The sequence below is a fragment of the Haemorhous mexicanus genome, chromosome 3 (assembly GCF_027477595.1).
Source record: "Haemorhous mexicanus isolate bHaeMex1 chromosome 3, bHaeMex1.pri, whole genome shotgun sequence".
Classification (NCBI taxonomy): Eukaryota; Metazoa; Chordata; class Aves; order Passeriformes; family Fringillidae; genus Haemorhous; species Haemorhous mexicanus.
Window position 1 is genome coordinate 71,879,336 of NC_082343.1, and position 15,061 is coordinate 71,894,396.

Below are 15,061 nucleotides of genomic sequence, written 5' to 3' on the forward strand. Positions count from 1 at the left end.
TGGACATACAGGTCAATGGGGTGCACTTGCAGGTGCTGAAAGAGCTGCCAAAGGTACATTAAAGGCCACTCCACTATCTTGAGAAGTGGAGCAGTTCCCTGATAACTTGGAAGGTAGTGTTCTGATGAAATAATACAGGAGTAGTTAATATTGGGAGCAAATGCTTAAGCACAGATAGAGTACAGATCAAAATCATGGATGTCAGAACAAAAATCCAGGTTTTCATCAAAATCAAAGAGGGGGTTCTTTTGAAAAGTCAGTTTACAACTTGGTCATCACAGCCAAAAATATGGCAAGTTCCTGGCACTGATGGTTATGGCTGGCTCTCACTCAATTTGATTTTTTTGGGATAAATACATGTCTTACACCAAGGCATTTCTGTTATTATTTTTTCTTTTTCATCTTTATATCTCCTGGGAAGCAATCTTCAAATTAGTATTTTTTTTCTCATACTTCTTTTAAAGTACTTAATCTGATGCTGTGACCTAAGCACAGCTCTTACAATTTCAGTTCAGTATAGAAACCTATTCATTGGTCCCTGCACAAACTCTAGAGGATAATTTCCAAGGTTGTAGAGTTCCCAGGTATTTCTCTGAATATGAATACCACTGGACTGTCTTGGACATCTTGTGCCAAAGTGAAAGAGAATGATACAACAGAATTTAATGAATTTTTTCAGAATTGGAGGGTCAGTGAAAAATAGGATAGTCAGACAGTCCAGTAGAAGTTTATCTGTCAAAGCTTAAGGTCAGCTATAATGTTCAAAGCAAAACCACTAAAGGCAAACAAAAATATACCATGCAATCTGGGAAGTTCAGCAAAAAGATATCATCCTGGTTGTTTTAGTGCCACATCATTGACAGGTCTGGGGGGAAACCTTGTCCTTCAAATCACTGCTCTGTGGGGTGTTCTCTTTATTCTACCAGGAATATACATCTCACGCTTCCTCTCTTTTATTTCATACAAACACCATTCCTACCTCTCTCTAGCAGTGGTAATGTCAGTGATACATTTTTATATGTTTTAATGTTTCCTCCCACTTCACACATTTCTTTCAAGATGCCTCTGTGTTGCAAATCTGGCTACCACTTTGTCTACTTAGGCATCTTCTGTCATACAGACATCTTTAAATATATGCACTGTGTCAGGCACTAGAGAAAATATTATTCATACACACTACATTAGAGCTGTGACTTCCAGCATATTCCCAAGTTCTTTTGGCCTCATTATCAGAACAGTTGTCAGGCATAGGAATTCTTATTCACCTATGGCCATTTGATATCAGACACATTTTGATTCTTGATATATGAATTGTGTAAACTAATCCAGAATCATCAACATATACCATCTTTTCAATGTTTTTTACCACAGTTTGTGTCAGGAAACCATTCTATGAGAAATGCCTCCTCAACCATATTGATCTCACAGAGTTATATATTCTTGGAAAAAACCCGAATAGTTTTCCACAATAATTTAGTAGTTTGATTTGGCATTTGAATACTCTGCATTTGACTAGTCATTAATACTATTACTGTTGTATAGAACAATGCTATCTGTCTGGTATCTGTTCTTTTGCCTATACTCAGTAACCTTATATATCCTTCTTCAACATTTTTTTTTAATCCATCCAAATATAATAGTTGCTTCCAAAAAGTGAAAAAACATTCTGATGTAGTACAGGTAGTCTTCCAGCATGGAAACACGTATAGCCAAGTGGAAAACTGCTTGTAGGCAATTAGGAGAATCTATGTTCGTTTCAGTTTCTATTCCTCTTAATTGAGCATGTGTATAATGAAATACTTAACAGTTGTGCTTGATTTTAGGTTTCATTAAAACTCATCAGCAGCAATTGCCCTAATTTTAGGGGATTGCCTAAAATGTATAATGTACTATGATTCACTGAGTTTTTTTCTGCTGGTTTAAGCAAATGAAGACAGTACCTACTTAGCAAAAAACAATAAATGTGTCCAGTAGATACTTTTTTCTGGTTTTGGTTGGTTGGTGGTTGATTTTGGTTTTTGGTTTTTTTTTTTTTCATTTTTGGTGGATTTTCTTTACTTAAAGGAAATGGAATTAACTGATGAGGAACAGGCAATCAAAGCAAATCTAACGAATAATACAGAGCTGCCTCCAGAAGTCCTGGATAAGATTGTTCCTGACTGGTGGAATAAAGAGCCATTCCGGTAACTGTAATTAGATTCTCTCTTTCTTTAATTAATTTTAGGAAGTATATCATCCATTGTGTCCACAATTGTAAATAACTATCATGGAGATTATTTCAGTGCTTTTGTACTTTTTATGAGTAATGACCTACCTGTCAGTCTTGGTTTTGTTGTACTATTTTAATTGATATTTTGACAGTAATAGCATGTTTCATATGCTGCACACAGGATTGGACAAAAGTACTTGGCACACCTGAATTGGATTAAATCTCCTAAATGGCAGGGTAGTTTTCATGGTCTTACAGGATAGATACGAAAACAAGTCTTGTATATTTTTATATCATTTTTATCCTGACTACAGATAGGGGGCAATTGTTCTCTACACAGTGTAAAAACAGGGAGATCAGTTCTAGGAAAAAAGGAATGCACCAAGACAAAAAATTACCCAGCATTATGCATAATGTTGTAATATTATATTGTATTAAATTATATTGTATTGTATTATATCACATCACAATATATTATACTACTAAACTATACTGTGTTGTACTCTTCTTCCCCACAGCATCCAGGGCTACCTGTTCTTTCCTCCACTTCCATTTCTTCTAGCTTCTTTGGTTTTCTGCAATTTTACAATATATCCTGTTAAAGCCTAAAGTAATAGAAGTGAATATTAGCTTCTTACCAACACAACATTCATCCTTACCTAACTACTCATCTAATCCAAAATTGTAAGAGCTCCAATAAGCCATAGAGCTTTCCAGGTATAACTGACTTGTTTTTACCATATGCAGGAGGAGAAATATAAATCATGCTGAATGGCAAATTTCTCATCCTATACTACAGAAGAAACATAAATTTTCAGGCACAAGCTTTCTTTGAGAGTTGTTACCAGAAGAATGTTTGGGGCACCTTCTCTTTTTGAGACCAGTGCCTAAGATGTTTTGTTTTTAGAGTCACACAAGCAAATCTGAGGACACAATTAGTTTTGGATTTTAAAGTTCTTTTAAAATATTTAAGCGTTGCAAATTAAAATCTCAGAAGAAATTAATTTGTAAGTACACTAATTAAAATACACAGCAAAATATCAGTTTTACATTGTCAAAAGATACTAGCTGATAGTATTTTTAAAATTTTGCTGCTAATATATGCATTTAATATGAGAGGGTTTGTGGGTTTTTTTTCAAAATAATTACGTGTTCATTGTGTTGCACTTCAAACTACAATGCGTAATAATAAATATCTTATTTTTCAATTAGGTCCACAGGCTTTATACTGGATGGCTTCCCTCGTACTTTAGAAGAAGCCAGCTATTTGTCAGAACGAGGACTCTGTCCTGATGTTGCAATTTATATTCAAGTAGAAGAAGGGGATATTCTTAATCGTCTTTTTCCTCCACGTCTGAAAAAATGGAAAGAGAAACGGCTTAAAAAAAAGGAATATAAAAAGAAGCTGAAGGAACTAAAAGTAAAAAAAAGGGTAAGTTTTCAGCCCTATGTTATTTTTTTTGGTTTTGTTGTTTCTACAGGAGAGGTCTGAAAACAGATTCTGAAACTCCCAAAGAGTGAAGAGCACACAGAGCAACAGGTATTGGAGCCAGGAGAAACAGTGCTACACATTCACAGCATTCCCAGGCTTACTCTAGGAACCAAAAATGACTTAGGGCTCTTTTCCTCATCCATGCAATTAATGCATGCAGAGTTTGGACATCTTGAAGCCCAAAAAAAGCAGCTGTGCTGCCAGATAAATGGCAGTCCTGGAATGTCCAGGAAAAAAGGCAAGTCAATGGAGGGAGTGAATATGGCAATAAAAAAATCAGACAGTTCATGCACTGTAGTATTGCTGCATCCCAGATTCCCTGAGCATGTGCTGTTATCAGCATCTCCCATAGGCTGACTTCACTACCATATGGGGAGTGTCTGTGTTCCCAACTCTGATGCTCTGCACAGGAATGCAGTAACTCTAAGCCACATTCTCAGTGCTGTTGCAGCTGCTCTGTGTCCCATTCTAATGAAGCTGTGCCTACTGTTGAACAGGTTACAAATTGGTTGAGGTAACCTGAAGCCTCTATGCAGACATTTACAATTGGCACATGTAATATTTTCAAGGTTCCTCACTTTGTGTAAAAGTGAGAAAGTACTTCACATATAATATCAAAAAAGGTCCGAGCATAATTACTACAGAGCAGCTGACACACAGGAAGTTAGGACAACAGAATTTGGGACAAGACTTCTACAATACCATTAATATCTCTAAACAGTGAAAGGAGAACACCACACATTTACCACCATGCTCAGTCACCCCTTTGCCAAATGGATGAAAACCACCTATAGAAACCACCTATAAATTTAGAAACTCTGTAGCTTACCAATAAACTATTACTATATTTTCAGCGTGAAAAGAATCACAGTCTTTTTTTCCCCTCTAATATCAATCTCAGAAATTGCCAAATTAGTTTTTCTAAAATATGCTTACTTGTTCACCCAGTAGAGAGTTATATCTGGTCTGCAACATTTCAGACTCTAGGTAGTATTTTTTAACATTAGAACCAACTGGAACAGAATTTCAGGTGGAAAGAGAAGTGTTAATTATAGGTTACATTACCAATTTTCAGAGGGGAGTTTTTATTAGGAAGTATCATCAGTCTTTTTACATTTTTTTTCACTAACAGAATGAGCAGATTGCCAGAAGAAGGGAAGAACTTTTAGCAGAGCGACAAAAAAAGAAGCAGGAGGTAAGAAAACCTAATAGGACAGTTTTTAAATAAAAGCATTTGCATTCATACCATAGAATTTTCTAGAGCTTTTAGTCACAGACTTCAGGACAATGTAGAAAAGTAAAATTATGACAGACTGCCAAAAACTTCAACTTTCAAAAATAATTTTATATTACATTTGAATTGCTTTAGAAACTATGGATTCATGAAGACTAAAAACTATTTTAAAAGAATTCTCCATATATGCTTCAATTCAGGAAAATACTTATGAATGTGTTTAAAGTATCTCATTTGTAAGCATGAGTAGCCCCACTAATTGAAATGAGGCCATGTGCCTTTAAGTACACTGTCAAATCCATGGTTAATCCAGAATAGGACTATACCAGGATTTCTGCTCAAAGTGAACTACATAATATATTTATAAATGCATTCATGTATTACTTGACTGCTCATGATATTCTGTCAGCTACACTTTCATCAAACATGCTTGTTTATAACAAAGTCCTGTCAAACTACAATACCATGTATGAAAAAACACTCATCAAAACTGCAGCGTAGCTCTTCAGGTTTTTAAAGTACTCTTGGAACTGGTATGATGCTTCATTGTATGCACTATGCATTACTGCTGTATTTTCTTCTGAAATAAGATTATAGAATTACAAGATTTTTTGCTTATTATAAAGGATATCCCAAAATGAGGTTTTGTTAAATCAATGGCTTTTTAATTTAAAAAGAGACAAGAATACCATATGTTCCTTCAAAATATCTGTATCATAGATATGAACAACAAAATATTTTCTCTTTATAGGCTTTAGCAGATAAGGGTAAGGATGAATCTACTGTGGAGGAGGAGGAGGAAGATATTGAAGCTATACTTGCAGAAGAGTTTTTAGAAGAAGAAGAAGAAGAAGAGGAAGAACCAGAAGAAGAAGAAAATGAAGAAGAAGCTGTTGAGCGCATGCAAAATGAAATTTCAGAGAAGTTTGAATCAGAAGTAGAAAGTTTACAAAGCGTGCAGGTACTGATACCACTGTTTATTTTGTTAAATTATATGATCACATGAAGAAGTATTTCCATAATAATTTTTCACATTTAAAAACTATAGTGCCTAAATAACTGTGCTGCTGTACTCATGATCTAAGTATGTGAACCAGATAAAGACTGTACTGAGAAGGTGTAAACTTTAAAGAGTATATAATTTATATGACCAATATAGTAGAGGAAAAAAAAGGAAGCTTTTGGGTAGACCTATTCAGTCTTGGTGTCATTTCATTTTTGATAGGCCAGTTGACACAGGCAACCAACCTAGAGAGTTGTGAATGTATGAGCAGTATTTCAAATTAAGTTTTGAGGCAAAATTCTTATTAGACACCTCTATTTTTTAATGCCGATCCTAATTGTTGATGATGAAACCAAATGTAAATGTAAATTAATCTCAGTTAAGATGATAGGTGTTTGGCACCATTCCCACACCTAGTGACATAATTTTCTTGAAATCAGTGCAATTGCCTATGGCAAGGTAACCTGATCTAACACCAGATATCTGCAATACTAATGCCACACCTAAGGCAGTAGATAGATCAGTAATGTTTGTTTATTATCTACGAAGTGCTTCACTTCAGAAAGACACTAATCATGATTTAGAAGAAGCTCTATCCACTGACCAGACAGTGGAAGGTTTTTAAAACCAGATAATAATACAATATTGTAGCAGTGTGACACCTAATACAGAAATTTAATCTTCAGTGGGCAGGAAGACCAATTCCCACCAAACTTTGCTGATTTATGTTGACTGAGAACATGCTGGAAATCCTTGCTAGTTGACAGAAAATCTTGCCATCTGTCTTTATTAAAAATCTGATTGCATTTATGATTCTTGTATTTCATTATGTTTTCTTAACCAGGAAGAACTTGAAAAGTTACAAATACCACCAGTTGAGATCAATGGAGGACGGAAGCCTCGAGTTGTGTGCTACCAAATATACAAAAAGCTGAAATCCCTAGTGGAAAACCGCAGGAGCATTTTTGAGAAATGTTACCCAATAAGTTTGCCACTTGCTCAGAAGATGCTAGTTTACTCATATAAATTACGAAGTTCTTTTGGTCAGTGGGATCCAGTCAAGGTAATGTTCTTAAATGGCTGAAGAATGTTTTCAAGAGTTGACACTCTTTGAAAATTAACATTAACAAGATGTTATCAGACAGTAGCAACTAACACCAGAAACATTTAATGAAAATTACATTACTGAATCAAAATTACATGACTGAATATACACAAAATACAGCAAACATTAATAATAAAAGGTGTTGGTCTTTTCAGTGTTGCAGCTAATTTAAGGCTGAGAAGCATTTAGTAAAATTTGTTATACTGTCATTGGTGACATGATTAAAGATGGCATTGAATCAGAAAGAAATTTCTAACTTAACAATACACAAACACAGGACAACATAGAAGGTCTTAAAACCTTCCAATAGCAGTGAGAACAAACTGAAAGGATTTGGAATATGAATTTGTAAGAAGCCACACAACTGACCACCAAACTTGGTAATGGCAAAAAATGTAAGATGTACTTAATTCATTAGCAATAATTCTTTCTTGTCAAAATTTAAAATTTTTGAAGAGCAACAAATCTGTTTCTGTGGTATTTTACTAGAGATCTGGAAAACTGAGGTCAGAAAGTACTCATCACTATCCCCAAGGTAGGAAATTAAATGTTCTCAGGTAATTCTTTCGGTTTAATGCTAGAAATAAAAGCTGATTGGATTGTGATTTAATAAAAATTAAAAAGGAAGATCAGTTGAAAAAAAAGTCCAGTGAACAACATAAAGCAAAAAGCCCCTGAAGGAAATATACTTTGGTCTTCATTTTGCTATGCCAATTAATCGAACCATTTTATTCCCATTTGTATAGCATCATGTTGGGTTTTCACCTGTTCCAGATCACATTTGTCTAACTTTAGGATCAGAATCTTCGTTCTATTTCATGGCTGCATCTAATAACCTAGGTACATATGAATAGAAGTAGATATGTCTACATTTACATCATTTCCCACTACTGAACCACAGTTTATGTGTTTAATTGCAATTAGTCTCTACGCCCTGCTCCTTGCACTTTGTTCTGTCACATTTCACCAGATTTTTGTATTCCATTTATCCACTTCATTCCTTTGTTCTATACAGTGTTTTTTACAAACCAAAAAGTACAATTCAGTTAGAAGAAAGAAGTCATAGGAAGTTATTGGTTAAAATAAGAGTGGTGTGCTGACAGTGAAGTTGTACAAACTGATAAAAATGAAAGGGAAGTAGGATCATTTTGAGAGCATTTTAGGATAATAATAGAAATTTTAAAATTGATTACAGACTGGAAGTTTTGGAGTAGAATGGCAGATTGAGTATATTCCAGTTACTTTGAGATTAAATTTGGGGGGGAGGAAAAGTAGTTATGCAACTGATTAGATAAGCAGAGAATAAATATTATGAGCTGAGTGAGGAATGGAAGCAGATATGCAGTAGAACAGACTCATGAAATCCCATAAATTGAGAGCAAGCACCCAGAAATTACTTGATCCAGGAATAGGAACCTAAGGGTATGAGAAGAGTCTGGCAGGACAATGCTACGCAGTAGAACAGCCCTAGCTCCAGCAGTAATAACCAGACCAACTTTACTGATGCCTTCAGAGAATAGTAATGGATTTGTGATGTATGATTTTCCTTGACAAGAAGCTGAGTTGGCTCTTCCCCATTATTTGATATGCATGCATGTAACTTCTGGGGTTTTTTCCTTAGTGTATTTCAGATTGCTCAATACAGAGTCAGATTTACCGGACTATTTTTGCCAGGTTGTACGCTCGAGGAAAAAACTTTTTTAAAAATGCTAATTTTTCCCACTTCCTTCTTTTGTTGAAGAAAGGTCAGTGTTACACATTACTCAGAATTACACTTCTGAGTCCCCTTAGAATAGTAAGGTGAATGCCATCTGGTCTGGGCAATTTTTTCTACATACTGCTTTTCTGCATGTTGTTTTAAAACATCTTTTTTGACACCTTAAGACAGTTCTTCTAAGAAGGGCTGCAACAGGGACATGTGTAAGTTTTTCCATAGAGAAGAGTAGTGCAAGGAATTAATCTGGTATTACTTCAATGACTATTTCTGCCAATTGCATCTCTTACATGTCAATGATCCATCAACACTGCAGACTTTTTAGTGGGCTATCTGTTGTGTTTGAAAAAATTTCATCAGCAGTGCATGTATTTTTCCAAGAACTTTTTCAGCTTATCTTGTGATTTTTCACTTGACCATAATGTAAGTATTGATATCTTTTTATATTTTCTTCATTTGTATATGAATTCTGGTGAATACAATATTCTCAGTGTATTTTCTATTGGCAGGCAGGTGAGTTTAATTCACTGAGGAATAAAATTATTTTCTTTGTTCTTTGAAAATTAAAAAAACTATTATGTTGATCTTTGACTACACTATCTTGAGAGACATAAAGTGTTACGGTTCCACCTACTGGAAATAGCAAGAATTCTTTCTGTCTTCAATGTTTTTTTCATCTTTTTTAACAAGAAGTGTAGGTACAGAAGTTTCTCAGATTTGAGCAAAATATTATGTCCATATGTGTGAATTTTAGAATGCTTTGATGGTTTTTTTCATATGTTTGATACTCCTTTATCTGCCTATAAAGCCACTTCTCTGGGATGGAGGAAGAAAAGGCTTTGTCAAACCTAATTAACTGATTCTCATTTTGTATATTACACAGTTAAGCCAAGGAGATGTGATCAAGCCACAGCAAAGGGATGAAAGCACAGTCTTTCCAGTAATCCATCGACAATATATTTATTTCTTTTCAAGTAAAGAAAATAAAGAAATATTTATGACAAATCCCATCAAATATATTTGTCAGCCAAAACCTAAGCAATCTGTGCCAGTAAAGATTGCAATTGTGGGACTTCCAAAATCTGGCAAGACTACAGGTATGAGCAGTTATCTATTTTAAAACCCCATTTTTTAATGATTGAAGCTGTATCTGTCTTTACTTTTATTAAAAAATCTTAAATCATTAGTGTGGTTGGTCTTCCTGCTTTTCTTGCTGGGCACAGATTCTTTTAGTAACATTCTCTGGTGTCTCATTGACAGTCTGATACTTATGCATTGTCCATCTGAATTTTATCACAGATCCTTAAGACATCAGTGACCTGGACTTGCATTTAGAAAAACTGGACTTACACTCTTTATACCTTTTATATTATTTATTATTATTTTATAATTGTTTCTTACTTTTTTGAGTCAATATAAGCTAATGGAAAATGGAAAAATAGTCCTAGGATCAAGGATGAGGACCCCAAACTCCCCACTCCCCGGTCTGCTTAGAAATTTCTAGATTAAAAAGCACCCAAAATTTCTGTCCCTCTCCCCTCCCTTTCCTCCTCCATGACTCTGTCAATCCACACGTTTTTGTCTTTTACTGGAGGAGGAGGAAATTAATTTTAAACTATAGTTATTGATAAGAATAGGATGCTAGGAAGAAAGGAGACAGGTTCAAATGATCTCATATTTAGGGTAAAATTTTAGCATGTTTCCCATTTCCTGGATAAATGAGGAAGCTAATGGGCTGTTCTGTAAGAGGAACAGCAATGAAGGCATATTTTCTAACACACTCTAATAACATTGACTATATCTGCTGAGGTGTGTGCTAAATTGAATAGTGTTAGCATGCACTGTGCATATGCCAGATGGTGATACTTACCTTAAAAGTTGTGACTTGAAATTGTAATATTTTGCAGTTGCCCAGAGACTTGCGAGTGTTTATGGGTTCCTGCGCCTGTCCCTAGGAGATGCCATCCGGTTTGTGATGAACAGCCGGCCAGAGAGCGAGCTGGCACTTAAGATACAGTCACACCTTCTCCAAGGACTCACCGTGCCTGATGAATTGGCCATCCAGGCTCTAAATGTGGCTCTGCTAAATCACATGGATAATCCCACTGGGTAAGAGTTTTCTTGAGGTTTTGGGGGTTTCTCCAAGACATGTCAGTCACTTCATAGGCATGGATTCCCATGTTACTGCTGTAGAACAATTTCACTAAAACACATCAGTGGCTTCTGCATTAAAAAAAAAATCTGTACAAAAGGAGATTTTTTTTTACAATTGCTCTGAGAAATGAGACTGCAGCACAATTTTCTGCAATTTCCAAGCAACTATATCTCAGTACATCGAAGTAATATACTTTATGACAGTTACTTTTTTTCAGTCAATAAGCCAGTATCTTCTACTATACCTTGAGAACTACCATTTGGTCTCTCTTATACCATCTCTAGAACCAACTTGGACACACCTGACTTTCTTTGATCATGCAAACTGTTTCAGTACTCAGGGGGTTTTTTTGTTTGTTTTCTTAACAACTGAAGTTGTTAAGGAGGAACTGAAACCAGTGAGTCTTTTCACCTCATTCATATGTAATCCTAGGTTCTTTCTCCCCCACTGAAACACCTTTGAAATTGGGCAGACTTAAAAAGCTTTATCATCAGTATTTCATGAAATACAACTTTTCTCCTCAAAAAGGAGAACTTACAGAGAAAGGCAATTCTACAATAATCTCTGAAAATTATTTGTGCTTGAGATCAGAATTCTTTCAGCTTGTCTTTGACGTTAAATCCTGAAATGTTGTTTCAGTATATTTTGTTCCAGTATTTTCTAATATGTGAAAAGCATTTCATCTTCAATATGATTATAAAAACTCTTCAAACACTGTAGTAAATAATTTTACTTACCACTTTAAAAACTGCTCCTCCCAGTCCACATGGAGACTTCTCATAGTTAAAATGATGTGTCTGAATGATTGATGTGTCAGAATATTAAAGTACACCATTTTTATAAGTCCCAGCCATCCACTTACCTTTTGCCCTTTGTATATTTCCTTTTCTCATTACTATTTCTTCTTCTGCCTACTTGATTTTTTTAAATTTGGTCGTAAATTCTTAGGAGTGAAGAATGTGCCTGTCAAGCGAGAGCAGTGATAACTTCATGGCATGGGTGTAGACTTTTGTCTCCATGGAAAATGTACTAGAAATATGCATAGACTTACTGGTTGATTGGAAACTCACTTATTAGTGAGTTTCTTCAAAACTATTTTTCTGTTTCTGTTTGTGTGCAGAGTTGTAATGGATGGATATCCTCTAACAAGAGCACACGTAAATCTCTTGGAATCAACTAGGATAATTCCAGTGAAAATCTTTGAATTAGATATGAATACAAAGGAAGTGTTCAGAAGAGCACTGCTGGATAAGGAAAGATCAAGCCGGTAGTAATACTCCCTGATAGTATTTTTTTTATTTTCTACACAATATTGTAATATCTCTATTTATGTGCCTCGGTGCTATACCCAGAGGTTGTGTCTAACCTGGAGCATAACTCAGCTGTCTTTTAACTACACATATGAAAAACATGGGAACCAGTCCCTCTCCTTTCTAATGCTTTGATTTCCATAGACCAGAAATAGTAAGGATGTAAGGTGTTTGGGGCATGCTCTGGCCAGATCCTTCAATTGCACGACTGAGATTACAAATGTGCAATGCTGTGCACCCACCTCTTAGTTTAAGTGGTTTAATGCAACTGTACATCAGAAATGTTACCTCTTCTCTCTGCTGCTGAAATTTATTTTTCATCAATTATTATTACAAAATATATTGGTACTTCATCTAATAATCTCTCTTTTAAAAATTTAATCAGAGTTCTTTTAAAAATATGAAAATAATGCATTTTTAGTAGTGTATAGAATTCAGGACTTCTAAGCCTTTAAATTCAGTTCATTCCCTTCTTTGTTCTTCTGAGAAGATAAATATTCTGTTTAAAGAGCCTTTGGTTGTTTTTGAGGAAGAACAGTAAGTAGTTTATAAGCAGACAGAGCTTGAAAAAGAACAGAACATTCACCTTAAAATTAAATTGTGTAAGAACCTGTTTCTCATTAGAGGAAGTGTTTCTAAGAAGTTCCAGATAGCTTGGAGCATTATTGCATGCCTCTTTCATTTTGTCCTTTTCTTTTTGTCTCTTTCTTTTTATCAAGTAATCAGTACAATGTTAAATTGTTTACTAAAAGACTAAAGACAATTTGCATTGCAAAAAAATTAAATCAATGATGTGTTTTTGAAAGTATTTACTTTAAACTTAATTTTAAATACCAAACTAATTATATTTCATAGGCTTAAGTACAAATCAAGTGTGCAATATCAGGGTACCATTTAATGGTGTATTTGTAGTGTATGTCAGGTAATATGTGTTGATACCTTCCAAATCCTTTGCAAAGTAATTATTGAGTTGTATTTGGGACATAAATAGAAGAAGTTTTGTTCTTTGTATTTGAACAGGACTGTCTGATCATAAGTACACTGCTTTTCAATGTAGCTGGTAGTATTCTTAAAAAGAAATTTGTATTTCTCAAATATGTTCTACAATGTCAAATAAGCAAAATTTTGTAAAAAGAAATTACAGTGAATTCTAGAATTTACACCTGAAATTCAATGAAATTATCTAATCCTTAGATTTAAATCACTGTTATTTTTCATTGTCTTTAGACCTCCTTATCCTGAACATGACAGCCCACAGATTCTAGCTATTAAAAATTCCTGCTACAAACAGCACATTGATGATATTAGAACTTACTATACGAAGGAACATCAGAACTGGTGTGTGATTGATGCCAGTCATAGCAGATGGAGGGTCTGGAAGACCGTTCTGCAGAAAGTTCAGGTGGTTGTTAAACAAATCCAGATATACCTGGAAAGAAGAAAAGAAGGTAAAAAAGAAAAACAAAGTTTCCCAGAATATTTATTTCTTTAAAAAGCTGCAGTGTACTATGTACATGACAACTTTCTGTGGATGAGGCTGATTCTTGGCCACATACATACCCTTAAATTCTTCAATCTCATCTACAGAGATCTTGAAGAGATCTCTTGAAAAGAGTGAGGGCAAAGCCAACTACAGGGCAGTCTGAAGTCATCCTCCCAAGAACAGGGTAACAGAAGTCTGCTAAAGGAAGTCAGAGTCCTTGGTCCATGGTAGATCTGGCATCGCTGGGTGGTAAATTACAGAGTACCCCAAAGGTACAAGGGGAACTCTTAACTTGCACCTTCACTTTGATGTTAGTGAAGGAAGAGGAAGGTATAGGGAAGATGTTAATTTAAAATCTAGAAATAAGCTTAAATATGCCATCTGGGTTAATTTCTGTGCTTTGGGAAGAAGACCACTTTATTCTAAAATGGTACATTTCCCACTTGACTTTTTGTCTGTAGCACTGGTCAGGATTAAACATGCCTTTTAAACATGTCTGTACTATTTAACTAGAATTCCTCTGAAGGGCAAATATACTTCCTTATCTTTATCCACCTTTTGGGTTTAATTTTTACAGTTCTGTGGCTGCACCCATCTTAAAAATTGAAGTCATAATCAAAAATATTAAAATACACTTAACTTTTACACATCAAGCTTGAAAAAGCTCGATTTTTATGTAATTTGGTTTTGAGATGACATTTTATTAAAGATTTTGAATGTATTTCTTCCAGATAGACTGTAGGATTTGCAAGATATGGATGAATAAAGGGGAGGCTTTCATCATACCTTGTACTCATTTTCACCAATGTAAAGACATAAAATAATAGTTGAAATGTCCCTTAGTAACACAAAGGAGTGAAACAATAAATCATAAAAAAGATCAGGCTAATAAGCAGAGCATGCAGACTATGCCACACCATTAATAATTATTAATTTCTCACATGCTAAAAATGTTATTAAAATTAATTGGTAAAATGAGTTACAACTTCATTTTATTATCAAATTGCTGCTTTAGTTCTCATTATCTCATATAATTTTCAAATTAATACCTTCTAGACTGTAGTGTTCCTGAGTAAAATTGTTTTATGTTTCTATGTCTCTCATAAATTAAAGGTTATCATTAATTGCTTTCATTAACAGGAAAAGCAGCCAGCATTACTGGTTTATGTATCACTCCCAAGGAACTGCAGGGGCAGCTGGGGGAGTGTGGACAGTACTGTCCTGTCAGCCTTGCAGAGAAAGGTGAACTGGTTGACTGCTCTGTGACCCCCTCACTGGAGTTTGCTGCAGAATTTCAGGGGCGCTATTACACAATGGCTTCACAGGAAGAACTGGAAGTGCGTATCAAAAAAGCAG

General features: G+C 34.9%; 1 protein-coding gene across 1 annotated transcript in view; it reads left to right on the top strand.

Moving 5' to 3' along the window:
- The window catches only part of AK9 (adenylate kinase 9), a 59,505-nt gene that overhangs the window by 38,018 nt on the left and 6,426 nt on the right, over positions 1-15,061 (top strand). The window contains exons 21-30 of the mRNA XM_059842311.1: positions 2,065-2,183; positions 3,422-3,641; positions 4,834-4,896; positions 5,687-5,896; positions 6,783-7,001; positions 9,641-9,854; positions 10,665-10,866; positions 12,033-12,179; positions 13,450-13,670; positions 14,846-15,042. Of these exons, the coding sequence (XP_059698294.1) occupies positions 2,065-2,183; positions 3,422-3,641; positions 4,834-4,896; positions 5,687-5,896; positions 6,783-7,001; positions 9,641-9,854; positions 10,665-10,866; positions 12,033-12,179; positions 13,450-13,670; positions 14,846-15,042 (1,812 nt within the window). The remainder of the gene's footprint in view (positions 1-2,064; positions 2,184-3,421; positions 3,642-4,833; positions 4,897-5,686; positions 5,897-6,782; positions 7,002-9,640; positions 9,855-10,664; positions 10,867-12,032; positions 12,180-13,449; positions 13,671-14,845; positions 15,043-15,061) is intronic.